Source organism: Anarrhichthys ocellatus, unplaced genomic scaffold (assembly GCF_004355925.1).
Source record: "Anarrhichthys ocellatus isolate YVR2014 unplaced genomic scaffold, GSC_Weel_1.0 scaffold328, whole genome shotgun sequence".
Lineage (NCBI taxonomy): Eukaryota > Metazoa > Chordata > Actinopteri > Perciformes > Anarhichadidae > Anarrhichthys > Anarrhichthys ocellatus.
In genome coordinates, this window is record NW_022280329.1 from 1 (window position 1) to 13,426 (window position 13,426).

The following is a 13,426-nucleotide window of genomic DNA, read 5'->3' on the forward strand; positions in this document are numbered from 1 at the left end:
GAATGTTTGTGATAAACTGAAGGATGAAGTGTTCCTTTATGTGTTGATGTTGAATGTTTATGATGAAACAGGAGAACATTTTACTGATCAATCAATACTTTGACTTTATCTACTTTGACTACATTTATATACTTTTGTAAGGTTATCAATGTTGGACTTTTACATTTTCACAGTGAGGTATTAGTACCTTTCTGCAGTAAAGGACCTGAATACTTCTTCCACCTCTGAGTTAGATTGATTTAATCATCTGAGACACAACATGCACATTTGGCTTGTTTGGATTTAGAAGAACAAATACACAGAAAACAGATTGAAGGAGTGAGACAAAGGCTTAGCTGTTAAACTTGGTAGATTATCTGGTATGAAGGAAATAAGTCTGGGGCCAACTAGCAGCCATTCAAAGACCAAAAGTAAACCCTGACTGAGCCACTACAAACTCAACAAGACATCATCAGAGTCCTTTGGTCTCCTTTTGCAGCTTCTAAAGGTCCTCATGTCTGCACTTCAAAAAGTCAAGAGGGTGCTTCTCCTGTCGTTTTGGTCCAAGAGCTCAGCTTCCATCTACTGAATCTAAACAATAAAACCTTTTTTTCTTCTTTAACAGAAGTAACACCTCCTATGGCAGGGGAAATATAAAATCAATCACGGAGTCGGGTAATATTCGAAGAACAAACTGAGAATTGAAGAGATTAAAGTGGTAACATTATGAGAAAAAAACACATAATCTCAAAGACAAAAAAGTTTTTTACTTGTCACTTTATTCTTACAGAATACCAGAGTTCTTTTCTCAAAATAAGACCCTCCTCCGCATGTCCGTAATAAAACTAATAGTAATAATAATAATAGTTGTAATAAATGCTACTAATGCTACGACATATAGAATCACAATAGATGAATGAAACTTGATTATTTCAGCCATAAAACTCAACTCTATTTCTTGATGTATAGTCAAGGGGAGGGGGGAGACCTGAGGAATAACATGCCATAAGTGAGAAGGACCAGCAACTTGCGTCAAACCTTGCAGCTCAAGAGGGTGTCGTAGCCTTTAGTTGGCAGCTGATGTTGTGAGTGGAGCTGGGTTACCTGCTGGGTGGATCTGCCTGTGAACTGGAGACTCAGATAGGGGTCGTCCAGTAGAGAGTTGAACAAGGCATCCTGGAAAACATCAAAAAAAATAATAATATTTACAATGAAACCTAAAAAACATGCCCTTTCTGACGGTGTTGTAGTCACTTACGCTGTGAATGTTTCTGACGGTGTTGTAGTCACTTACGTTGTGAATGTTTCTGACGGTGTTGTAGTCACTTACGCTGTGAATGTTTCTGACAGTGTTGTAGTCACTTACGTTGTGAATGCTTCTGACGGTGTTGTAGTCACTTACATTGTGAATGCTTCTGATGGTGTTGTAGTCACTTACGTTGTGAACATATGTTATCTCAATGTTTTTTTTTTATCTATTTGCACTTTATTATCTGTATTCACTTTATATGTTGGACTGGAGAGAAATATGTTGGACTGGAGAGAAACGTTTTTTCAACTCCTCTGTATGTTCGGTACATATTGAGAAATTGACAATAAAGCTGACTTTGACTGCGTCGGACGGTGTTGTAGTCACTTACGTTGTAAATGTTTCTGATGGTGTTGTAGTCACCTACGCTGTGAAAGTTTCTGACGGTGTTGTAGTCACTTACGTTGTGAATGCTTCTGATGGTGTTGTAGTCACTTACGTTGTGAATGCTTCTGATGGTGTTGTAGTCACTTACGTTGTAGAGGTCGGTGGCCAAGTTGTGGCTGATCTGCTGGAGCTGTGGCAGGCCGTCGGCTTGGTGCTGCTCCGCCTGTTGCTCGGTTTCCTGTTTGACGTGACACTGAGAGGAGCTCTGCACACACTGATCTGTCGGCCTCTCGTTCTTTATCAGCTGCGAGTTCACTGTGTTCACCTGCTGCTCCATCGGCCTCTGTTGCTGCAAAAAAAAGCACCGTAGTCACTTTTTCAGCTGAACTGCATAGGAGAATGTAATTTATTGATCTTTTCATCCATTAATTGACCTACCGATCCAAAGTGCTGCTGCATGTGCTGGTTTTGTGAGTTGCGTAGGTTCTGCATGTGAAGCTGCTGCTGCTGCTGAGCGTTAGGCCGCGGCTGCTGGAGGCGGTGCAGCTGTTGGTGGTGCTGGCTCATCGGAGAGGGTTGCTGCCCCGGCTGGGAGCCCTGCAGACCGGGGAGAGGCTGGTGGGACTGGCTGAGTGGGTACGGAGGGAGCCTCTGGTCCAGAGGGAGTTTGCTGGTGTCCAAAGGGACGCCCTGGAGGGGGAGGGGGTCGGACGTATCATCTCCGAGCATATGTATATATTTATCAATATATTGCCCAACTGGATGTTAACAGTGCCGATGTGATCGCACCACAATTAAAAGTTGTCTTTGCAGCAGTTTTGAAACTGGAAACCGTCAAAATAACCACAAAATACCAGACAGTGAAAATGAGCTCTCTTAATTTCCATGTCAAGTTAATAATAGCACTCTTAGTAGAAGCAATATATTTATTATTCTTCCTTAAATATTTTATTCTCTGTTGGAGATAAGGATGAAAGATTAAGAATAATCATCTTGACTGTGGATCAGAGTTTGATTGAGCTTTGAAATAATCAAACATTTAAACGTTTTGCAAGCAATACAGTTCAAGTCAGGTAAATAAACATAGTGTGAACATTTTATGCAAAATATTTAAACATTAAAAACTCTGAGACTCTGTGCAACAATATCACAGCACCATGTTTCCTTTTTTATTATTATCATCTTTAAGTTCTCTGAAGTGTTGATGTGCAAACTGGTTAATAATAAGGATCTAAAATGATTCTACGGATTATTTCTATTCCTCATTGATGAAGAAACACAGATCAGATACCTGTGTGATGGAGGACAGGGTGGGGGAGATGGTGGGGGAGAACTGTTTGTTGTGATGCCTTCGTGACTCCCCCCCCATGGGCAGGATGAGCGGGGAGAGCTGTGCCCGTCTCCGTGGTGACGTGTTGAGTGACGGCTGGTTCTGTCCGCTGAGCAGTGGCGAGTAGGAGGAGCCAGAGCTGTAGGCGGGGTTACCGCTGGACACCGACTGCAGGGAGGAGTTACTAAGGGAGGAGTGCAGCGATTGGCTGCTGAGGGAGGACGGCAGGGAGGGGGAGGAGCTGAGAGATGACTGCAGCGAGGGGTTGCTGAGCGACGAGTGCAAGGAGGCGGAGCTTAAAGAGTTGGAGAAGGAGTGGCTGCTCAGCGATGACTGGATGTTGGGGTTGCTTAGTGATGACTGCAGGGAGGGGTTACTGAGCGTGCTCTGTAGAGACGCAAGGAGACCTGAGGGGGACAAAGAAACACCTATGAACACAAAGGTCCTCTCAGACAAAGAAACATGAGACCTGGTTTAGGACCAGAACCAGGAACAAGACCTATGCTCCTCCAGCTTGGGTTTTCAACATCTTATCTTTCCTTTCTTAGGCATTCAAACTACAAGCTATCAACTTGAGTGTTTCAGGTTCCCCTTGAGGCTCCAGGTGACACGACAACACGATGATCCAGACTCCGGTTAAGAGAGTCGGGCTTTAGCCTCACGTTGAGCCGACAGCAGCTTCCTGTCACCTGACTAGTGATGAAACATTTTCCGACTGCACTTCCGCCCACAAAAACCCTCCCTTTTCTCTGTAAAGGCTAAACCTAGAGCTGTAAATCCCCCGTGGTTTCATCTCTTCCACTCTCACCCACAGACTTCCTCTGCTAACCTTCACATTAGTCACTTAGCTGAGACCTTGATCCAGATACCACCGTCTCTACAAACTGAACCATGACTTTGAGAGTTTCTCCATCGTGACCTTAACATAACAGTGAAGAGCTAAACTAAACCCGGTCAGCCCACTGAGACTGAATTCTTTTGATTGTTTATTTAATCCTCAATTCGATCGGTCGACACCGATCAGAACCTTCATCAGTCCAGAGATCTTAAAGTGGCTCTGTGTGTACCTGGTGTGTGGTGGTGGAAGTTGCCGTTGCCTCCCTGTGAGTTGGCGGCATTGATGCCCAGCTGAGTGAGGGTGGAGGCCAGGTTCCCTGTGCTGCCCCCCCCGCTCAGAGAGGAGGATCCTGGGTAGCCGGGCTCATCCTGATCCAGTGGTGTGGGCAGCGGGGAGGGGAAGTGGAGGCTGGACAGATCCGGAAGAGAGCCACCGGTATTGAGGCCTGACGGGACGCCGTGAGTCGGAGTGGACGGCTGCTCCGGCGTCGTAAAGATACTGAAAGGAAACACAGCGGGTTAACGTCTGATATAATGTAGCTTCATAGTCAGCAGTCAAATACAATGAATGTTTTCATACAATACTATAACCCTATCAAACCCTAAACCCTAACACCCTAACAAACATCTGATACCACTGTGTCGTCTTCGTATTATCGTATGAATTTGATAATATATAATAATATGATAACTTTCATTGTACACATATGGTTATGACATTATGCATTGTGTGATGTGCTGTATGAAAGGAACATGGAACATCAGGTGAGGGATACCGAACGGTTAATAAACTTGTGACAACACCGGTGTTACCGATAGAACCGGAAACTTTACAGAAAAAGATGAAATTAAAGCTGCGAGCAGCGATGAACGAGCCTTCGCATCTTCCAGCGTGTTGGGGGTGGCGGCGGGACTCCGGCCTGCACGGCCGAGAACGTCTGTGACCGTTGGACAGCGCGTCCGCGAGCGAGACGTTTTTAATCCCGCGTGGACCGCCTGATGCTGGAAATGATGCTTTGCAAATAGTCCGATGCTTCCTGTATCCGCTGCCTGGTGCTACAGAACACGTGCATTATGTAGCTCTATATCAAGTGTAAACCACATTGTGTAAAAGTCATGTAAATCGGATGGTGTTTGTCAAAAAACGCAGATCTCCTTTCACCAGCAGGTGGCGCTGTGAGTATTAGGGAAAATTAGCTTGTCGACATCCTCAGGCCATGAGTGTTATCAAGCATGTGAAGTTTGGGACCGTTTGTCCAGCTGAGTTACATCAGACATTTCCTTTAGCCAGTAGGCTTCGCGGGTTTACTGTAGCGCCCCCTAGTGGTCGAATGCTAAAAAATTCTCAGGGTATGTTACTGGATGCGATGTGCACATATGCTGAATATTTTGGGAATTTAGAACAAATGGTTGAGATGTTATGTGTATTGATATATTGCCACGCCCCTAAGAAGTGAATTGGTCCATATCTTGTAAACGCAAAGATATATACAAAAGCTTTTGATAACTTTTGATGATCTAGATCCAATTATGATCCACAGTAAATTTCGTAGAAATCGGACCCAGCGTGTAGGAGTTCGCAAAAATGTGTTTTTTTCACAAAATTCAAAATGGCTGATTTGGGTTGGGTTTAGAGCTTGGAGCCCCAAGGGCTTTTTTATAAGTCTACATGTGATACATCTGTTTACCAAATGTTATACATTTAAATTTTAAATATTGATAGTGAAACGTACTGCGAGGGCTGCATCGTCGAAATATTATATAAATTCATACAAAATTGAAAATGGCCGACTTCCTGTAGGGTTTGGAGCATGGTCCAAAGAGACTTTTCTTTAAGGCTCCATAGGATACATGTGCCTACCAAGTTTCATATATGTAGCCAAAACATAGCGCTGGGGCTGCTCTTTTGAAATATTGTAGGGGGTGCTATAGAGGCAATTTAAAACGGCCAATAAAATAAATCATATAAACTATTTCTTCCTATGACCTGTGACACATGTACAAAGTTCCATGAGTTTTTGAGCATCCCAATCCACTAAACCATCAGCTTCCCTTTTCATGGTGAACGATGCGTCGCCGCGGCAACAGCGTTCAACGAAAACTCACAAAATTCATGATGATGCATCATCAATGTCTTATGGCTATCCTTACCAAATTCTAGACTCATCAGGTCACCTGGCTAGGAGGAATAATTAAAAGTATAAAATATGACATTTCCTTTAGCCAGTAGGCGGCGCTATGAGTCATTGAATTGTTTTGAATTGAGGTCTGTTCAAGCTTGAAGTAGCATCATGCATAAGAAGGTTTGTGCAGATTGGATAATGTACCTTGGAGTTATAACAACTTCCTTTTTCATGCCGAATGACACAAAATGGCCGCCACTCCACGTCAAGTTTCTTCGACGAAAACTCTCGATTTTGATAACTTTTAATCACAAAGGTCTTAAGAGCATCCTGAGCAAATTTCAAGAAGATTGCATAAATTCTGTAAGAGGAGTTCGTTAAAGTACGAGGGCTGAAAAATGCGAAAAGTGACAAAAAACACAACTTTGCGGGTTTACTGTAGCGCCCCCTAGTTGTCGAATGCAAAATAATTCTCGGGGTTTGTTACGGGATGCGATGTGCACATATGCTGAAAATTTAGGGTATTTAGGACAATGGTTGAGAAGTTATGTGTATTGATATTATGCCACGCCCCTAAGAAGTTCATTGGTCCATATCTTGTAAACGCTAAGATATATAAAAAAGCTTTTGATAATTTTAGATGATATCGGTCCATTAATGATCCACAGCAAATTATATAGAAATCGGACCCAGCATGTAGGAGGAGTTCGCAAAAATGTGTTTTTCACTAAATTCAATATGGCGGAAAATCTAAGGAGGCGGAGCTTAGGGGTCTGATTGGCTTTTTTGTAGATCTAGTGGATGTGGGTATATGTGTTGAATTTCAAGTAAATCGGACATACTGGCCGAGGGGCGTCGCCGGTCCGACTTGTAGGGGGCGCTAGAGAGCCATTTCTTGACACAGAAAGATGCATTATTTTTCAGATGGCTATTTTCACCAAGCCCCAAAAGTCCCCAAAATTTGGTGATTTTTCATGCATGGCAAGTCCCCCAACCATGCGTACGTTTACCCAAACGAGTACAATTTCAATAGGGCCTTCGCTGGCCCGACATTGTCCGTTGCTCGGGCCCTAAAAAGAGACTCTCTTAATGAAAGAGTTCGTCGTCCGACTCACTTGATGCCGGGGACTTCACAGGACTTTGGTCGGGACGACAACAGAGGCAACTGGAGAGAAAACAAAAGTGTGTTTTTATCTTTAATTTACCTTTTCAAAAACTGAAACAGAGATTTCAAAATGATAGCAGTCATGTCTGATAGCATTATCAAACATAACTTTATCATTTACAAAACTCTTTACACACCAGATTTTCACATTTTGAGATGTTGATAACAAATATATATATATATTGTGTAATATTTTTTTTTGTATTTTAGTTTGAGGTTAATAACAACTTTTAATACACCTGCCAGAAAAACAAACTGACTAAATCCTTCAGTAAATTGTTCATTAACAGCTATTTGCATAACAAATGTGCCAAAGAATGTGTACAGACAATATTAATGAAAGAGATTAAAGAATAACACAAATACCTTCTTGGTGTCCCAGGGTTTGAGCAGCTTCCCCTCATCCAACACATTCTCTTCAATGGGGGGCACCGGGTACGGAAACACTGAGGGGACAAACATCATCACATAGATTCAGAAGGAGATGGTTGTCCCTCGTCTTACATTATGTGTCAGTCACAGTGTGATTCACATGTTGAAAGGTGTTTAAGGAATGTAGCTGTAGTGAAGACTGAAGTGGAGCTTCGACCTCGGACCATCACATGTATGACTTTCTTCTGTAAGATCTGTGATTGTAGAAGTTAACCAGGAAGAGTGTTGAGCCATATTCTAGTAAAAAGGACGAGTCCTCTCACAAAGCTCAGTATGGTTTCACTTTTGAGAGGAAATGATCTCATGTTGCAAATCGAAGGTTTGTTGCCAAATAATATGTGAAAGTTACAAGAAGTACTTGTTTCTACAGATATTCATACTTTAACGTAACGTCCCGTCTCCTCACACTGTTTGCTCCTCCAACGTTTATCGAAAATACATTGAAAATAATCAGCAGATGAGTCTTGAGTTCTTTGAGTAACTTCCACATTGATAATTACTTTGTGCACACGTTTCATTTATCAGTTTCTCAACTTGTTCCTACAAATTCAAAGAGGTGAAGTTCAATCAAAGGCTTTGAATTTCTTTCTGAACATTATTTGAGTCCATACATGTTTTATCAAAAGTAAGGCTATTTAAAACAAAACAGTGAAATAAACTCGCTAGATTGTGTTCATGAGTTTAGATCTTTGAAAGTTAAACTGCCTGAAAGCTGACAGTGGATTGTGAAAGTGTTTTATAAAACTCACTTCTTCTGCCTTCTCCATCACTCTGACCTGCAGGATCACAGACAGACAGACAGACAGAGAGACAGAGAGACAGACAGGTTGGCTTCTTTTTAGAATAAACCAGACAATCTGTCAGAAAACAGAGAAGAAGAAGTAAAGAAACAACCCGTTGATCAGAAACATGAGAGAATGTGTCTGTTCCATCATGTTTCATGCTGTTCCACAGGATGTTGATTGAATTTTGTCGTTCAGCTTTTCTAACAACTGGTTTCACACACATCTGTGTAACATTCTACGTTTACATAATAAAAGGAGCAGCACGGTGTTGCTCTTTAGTTCCATACATGGATCACTTTTACATTAACGTCTTCACAACTTCTCAGAGCCGGATAGTCAAGACTTAGGGAACACATCGGAATCACATTTTCTGAGCTGCAAATCAAGATTATTTTATTTACGTGACCAAGACTGGTCCATTTTATTCAATTCAGATGCTGAAATCCTTGCGCATGCTTTTCAGCGCATTAAGAACTGATTAGAGTAATCCACTTCTCTGCAGCCTGTTTATGACAACAAGGGTCTTCATTCAGTCATAAACATAGAACCAAAGAACTCATTAGATCAAAGAAATAAGATCATATTACACCAGAAATAACAGCTGGGACAACAGATAAAGCTAAACAATAGACAGGATTGTTATGTAGTTCACAACAAAGGTGTAAATATAAATATTAGACCATTTTATTACAAAAAAAGACCAATGAACTGCAACTACAGTGCAGATGCTTTGCTGTTCAGCATTTGTTCTGCTAATATTCTTGCTTTTCTTTGAGTAGCAGGAGCTACACATTTAAACATTCCCCTGAGCTCCTCAGCACGAAGCCTCGACTGCACCAACTGGAAACATGCTACTAAGCTAAAGCTAATTAGCAACAAGAAGCCTGCTTCACTGCTGCAGAACCTGGATCTCCATCTGAGGACCTGGATACCTTCTCCACTTCACACTGCAGGACGAGGACTAAAATAGGACTAAAAGTAACACAGAACCTGGGAGGCTGGAGGGAAAGCTGTGATTGTGGAGGACTTTATGTTAAAGTCAGTAAACGCTCTGACATATCGAAACATCTAATGTAATGTTACGGTTAGCAGAAGAGGAGCATTGAGCATCAGACATCTGAACCAAGTTCATCTTCAGTTTGAGTGTTTCAAAATAAAACATGTCTATCTGACCAACATTTATGAGCAACATGTAGATGTTGTTTCTGAGTGCTGCCTCACCGCTGCGTCTGCTGCTCTGGGGGGTGAGACAGGGGGTTAGGGTTAACCCTCCTGTGGTGAAGGGGTCTCCTGTGGGAGGGTTCATCACGCTGGTGTGGAGGGCTGAGTCAGAGTTTGTCCTGAGAGGAAAGAAAAACTCATATATAATATAGCGTGTGGGAGAAGTATAGATAAACTAAAGCAAGACAAGCTAACAGATGCTACAGAGAAGTGGAGACAAACTGCAGGTTAGTGTTGTGGAAGATGTCGGTCTGAGGAATGTTCTCAAGGTGCGTTCACGTCGCGTTTGGTGTGAAAGCACCTTTAGGATCTCAACGAATGACGTCACGTATGAGCCTCAAGACGCACCGTCACAAGAAGAACACACGAGTTGTATGAAAGGAGAGGACGACTAAAGCGACGGCGTTACAACGTGCAGCAGCTGCTGCTCTCACTGGAGACTACTGGACATCGCTGGGTCACCATCATCACCTCTGAGTTACAGCATTATAGTGATGAAGAGTAGAGCTGCATTCACATGCTCTGACTGTCATGAAGACACAACACACATGTAGATGAAACGTGTGAAACATGTTCCTGTTGCACAGCAGTGGAACGTTTCACACACAGTCACACACTGAGCACAGATAGTGAAGAGATAGAACTGCTGCTGTGTAAAGAGAATACTGCTGCTAACAACAACCCAATTTGTGTTTAAACCAAATGTTATTGACCTTTGTTCATAGAGCAGTACTTTCAAAATAAAAGTGCGCAATACACTACTTTTGAATTCATTATTGAATTTTGCGCATAACAATGAGATTAATCGCGATAAATTGTAATCGTTGCCCAGCAATATATATATTTTAGATAATTAATTTCTAGATCAATAACTTCAGTTTTGTCTGAGTTTAACATAAGGAAGTTGCAGGTCATCCAGGTTTTTATGTCCTTAAGGCTGCTTGAAGTTTAGCGAACTGGTTGGTTTCATCTTGATCGATAGATATGAGTATCATCTGCATAACAATGAAAGTTTATGGAGTGTTTTCTGATAATATTGCCGTAAGGAAGCATATATAAGGTGAATAAAACTGGTCCAAACACAGAACCTTGTGGAACGCCATGACTAACGTTGGTGTTCATCGTTTACAAACTGAGATCGATCTGATAAATTGGACTTAAACCAGCTTAGTGCGGTTCCTTTGATGCTGATCAAATGTTCTAGTCTCTGTAACAGGATGTAATGGTCAATGGTGTCGATCGTTCTGTTAATGATGAGTAACAGGCTGCTCTAACCTTCGTATATGTTTTAAGACCCCTTTGTTTTACTGTGTTCTTTTTTTAGGGGGCAATAGTAGTCCACTGAATAGACGTATTAATTGTACATAAAGTAATCTAGTACTCTACCATTCAATATTGACTCCAGCACTCTTTGGATCTATTCATATTCTCTGATGTTATTATGCTGTTGATGCCAACAGTTCCTTCTCAGTGAGACACCTTGTCTTCTACAGTGAAGGCTGTGAGTGATACTCAGAGAGAAGATGGTGGATCACCTTTTGGACGCACTCGTCGAAGAACTCGAGGCAGGCGTGTCGGTCGCTGACGAAGGAACACTCCTCAATGAACTGGGTGAACATCTGAGTCCTCGTCAACTGACCGTAGATCTTCTGCTGCGTTCGATCCCGAGACTTCAGGAAACCTGCAGGAGGTCATCAGTCACAGTCCTAATCAATACTCTGGTAAACCATCATCAGTCCTGATCAATACTCTGGTAAACCATCATCAGTACTGATCAATACTCTGATAAACCATCATCAGTCCTGATTAACACCCACCGCCACACACTCACCCTGCAGGTTGAACAGTGAACTACAGTCCGTGGTGGTGTCAGAGGGAGCCTGGGTGATGGGCAGCAAGAAGCTGCGGTAGCCTCTCAGCAGGCAGCTCATGAAGAAGAGGAAGGCCTCCTGGATCTCCAGCTCCAGCTGCTTCTGGCTCTGGTAGATCTGGTCGTAGTCGGTCAAAAGGAACTCCAGTGTCGCCTCCTCCTGGCCGGGAGTGCAGACTGCAGGAGGAGGAGGAAAGAGTGTTTAATAAGAATCATCTCATGAACTGTAGAGACACTCTCTGATGACAGGAAGTGAGTCTGTTTGAGGCTCCTGATGCTGACAATGGGTCAGAGGTCTTATAGATGATTAATGTGGGCTGTACACAGGGGGTACTTCTCAAGTCTCTTAATTGCATCCCCGTTTCCCTCACTTGTGTCCTTTCCTTGGCGTCTTAGTCCCTCCCACCAGGGATGCATGGAGGAAACCATGCGAGGAGAGAGGAACTAGGAAATATGTTTTAGGAGACATGAGACGTCCTTTCCTCAGTTGCGTCACGTGAAGCGACGTCTGTTTCTGATGACGGAGGATCAGCTGATCACAGCTAGATCAGCTGATCAGCTGTCAGTCGGCTTTAACAGCTGGAGAGACCTTTGATAAGTTAGTGTGTGTTCACATGATCACTGCACTTAATAACAGTAACTAATAATACTAATAAAGACACAGTAATCACCACTGTAGAGGTGTTTCTCTCTGTAGTCTGTTAACAAACTGTGTCCTGTGTTCTGTTTATAAGCTCAGGATCCATTTCTACTGGCGGAATGCGATCGTCTTATTTATGAATTACTTGCGTCTGTACGTTTTGAAATTGTGACTGTGACGTCATTATTAAATAACCCAGAATATGATTATTGTTTCTCAAACACTCAGGAATGATGTAAAAAGTGTTTCGTCTCTCCAGCTCTCTCTGACTTTAATTGTATTCATAATAAAGTTATTGAGGGAAACAGATCATGAAAACACAAATCTTTCTAATAAATGTAGAAAGTTGTTTGTGGTCGTTTTGTTGTTCAGACTACAATGAACATTTATTTAAACCAGATGGTGAATCAGAAACCTAATCAAATATAAACTAGAGTTTATTCTGTGATCTGTCTTCACTCTGGTGTTAAACTCAGTCAGTCAGTCCGATCAGCTGCAGCGTCCAATCACATGACTGATGAACAATGAGGGGGCGTGTCGGCCGGTAAAAGACTTCCTGGAAGTCTGTTCTCGTGGGTCCTCGCTCATGGCTCCCCCGAGGTCCCTCCTCTCTCTTCCATCCTCGCTCCTCAGAGCTAAATAAGAGCTTTGGGACGGCTGTCAATATGGCAGCGCAGAACAACTTACGGTTCAAGCGAGGAGCGAGGAAACGACACTTAAGAGACTTGAGAAGTACCCTGGATGAATGAGTGAAGTAGAAGAGAACAAGCCGTCATCAGAGGAACTTTATTTTGAAAAGCCTGAGCTGTCTCACTCTTCTCCAGCGTCTTGTGGAGGCCGCTGAGGGTGTTGAACAGAGTCTTTCCGTGTTTCCTGGGTAACGATCGCCATGACAACGGCTTCTTGTCCTCTGACCTGAGAGAGAAAAATTAAAGTTTCAGTAAAATCCCAAAACAACAACTTTTTTTTATCATAAGTACATCTAGTCAAGTACTGTACGTAGGTGAAGTATTATTACAGATTAAACCACCAGCAGTATATAAAGAAAAGAGAGTAAAACAATGTAAAAACTCAGAACCAGAGTTCTCTCTTCATAAACCTCTGATGTAAAGACAAGTACTACAAACAAGTACCAACAGTAGTACTACTGCTTTTACTCAAGTAAAGTTCTTAATGAAGAGTATTTCCACGCTGCAGTTATTACTAAGATCTGAGTACAGTGAATTTCCCAGAGTGTACATTAAAATATATATTTATATGAGCGTTGTTGGATGGAGGTCGATGCCTCTACATGTGTGTATGTATATATACACATATATATACATATATACGTATATATACATACATATACACATATATACACATACATATACACATATACATACATATACACATATACATACATATA

General features: G+C 42.2%; 2 protein-coding genes across 4 annotated transcripts; both read right to left on the reverse strand.

The window, feature by feature from the left end:
- Positions 1 to 6: 6 nt before the first annotated feature.
- Positions 7 to 9,702, reverse strand: LOC116401298 (CREB-regulated transcription coactivator 2-like). 3 transcript variants are annotated; one of them, XM_031879635.1, is made up of 9 exons: positions 9,509 to 9,702; positions 8,252 to 8,278; positions 7,437 to 7,516; positions 7,021 to 7,070; positions 4,013 to 4,281; positions 2,907 to 3,352; positions 2,054 to 2,305; positions 1,764 to 1,964; positions 7 to 1,155 (listed from the first exon to the last, which is right to left on the reverse strand). In XM_031879635.1, the coding sequence occupies exons 1-9, from the start codon at positions 9,591 to 9,593 to the stop codon at positions 1,012 to 1,014; spliced, it is 1,554 nt and encodes a 517-aa protein (XP_031735495.1). In that variant the 5' UTR covers positions 9,594 to 9,702; the 3' UTR covers positions 7 to 1,011. The 3 variants fall into 3 exon arrangements, with proteins under 3 accessions (XP_031735495.1, XP_031735494.1, XP_031735493.1); XM_031879634.1 differs by having other exon boundaries at positions 8,252 to 8,359; XM_031879633.1 differs by having other exon boundaries at positions 8,252 to 9,597.
- An 828-nt stretch (positions 9,703 to 10,530) lies between these two features.
- LOC116401297 (DENN domain-containing protein 4B-like) lies at positions 10,531 to 13,333 on the reverse strand. The gene is made up of 3 exons (XM_031879632.1): positions 12,833 to 13,333; positions 11,340 to 11,555; positions 10,531 to 11,189 (listed from the first exon to the last, which is right to left on the reverse strand). Exons 2-3 carry the CDS (start codon positions 11,437 to 11,439, stop codon positions 10,996 to 10,998), a joined length of 294 nt encoding a protein of 97 aa, XP_031735492.1. The 5' UTR covers positions 11,440 to 11,555; positions 12,833 to 13,333; the 3' UTR covers positions 10,531 to 10,995.
- Positions 13,334 to 13,426: the final 93 nt, after the last annotated feature.

Coding starts and splice junctions, on each gene's coding strand:
- LOC116401298 (XM_031879633.1), bottom strand. CDS start 8,510: ATGTGTGTGAAACCAGTTGTTAGAAAAGCTGAACGACAAAATTCAATC. Junction 2,306..2,906: donor CCCTGTCCTCCATCACACAG/GTATCTGATCTG, acceptor CTCCCCCTCCAG/GGCGTCCCTTTGGACACCAG. Junction 1,156..1,763: donor TGGCCACCGACCTCTACAAC/GTAAGTGACTAC, acceptor GATGTTTTCCAG/GATGCCTTGTTCAACTCTCT.
- LOC116401297 (XM_031879632.1), bottom strand. CDS start 11,439: ATGAGCTGCCTGCTGAGAGGCTACCGCAGCTTCTTGCTGCCCATCACC. Junction 11,190..11,339: donor TTCACTGTTCAACCTGCAGG/GTGAGTGTGTGG, acceptor GACCTCCTGCAG/GTTTCCTGAAGTCTCGGGAT.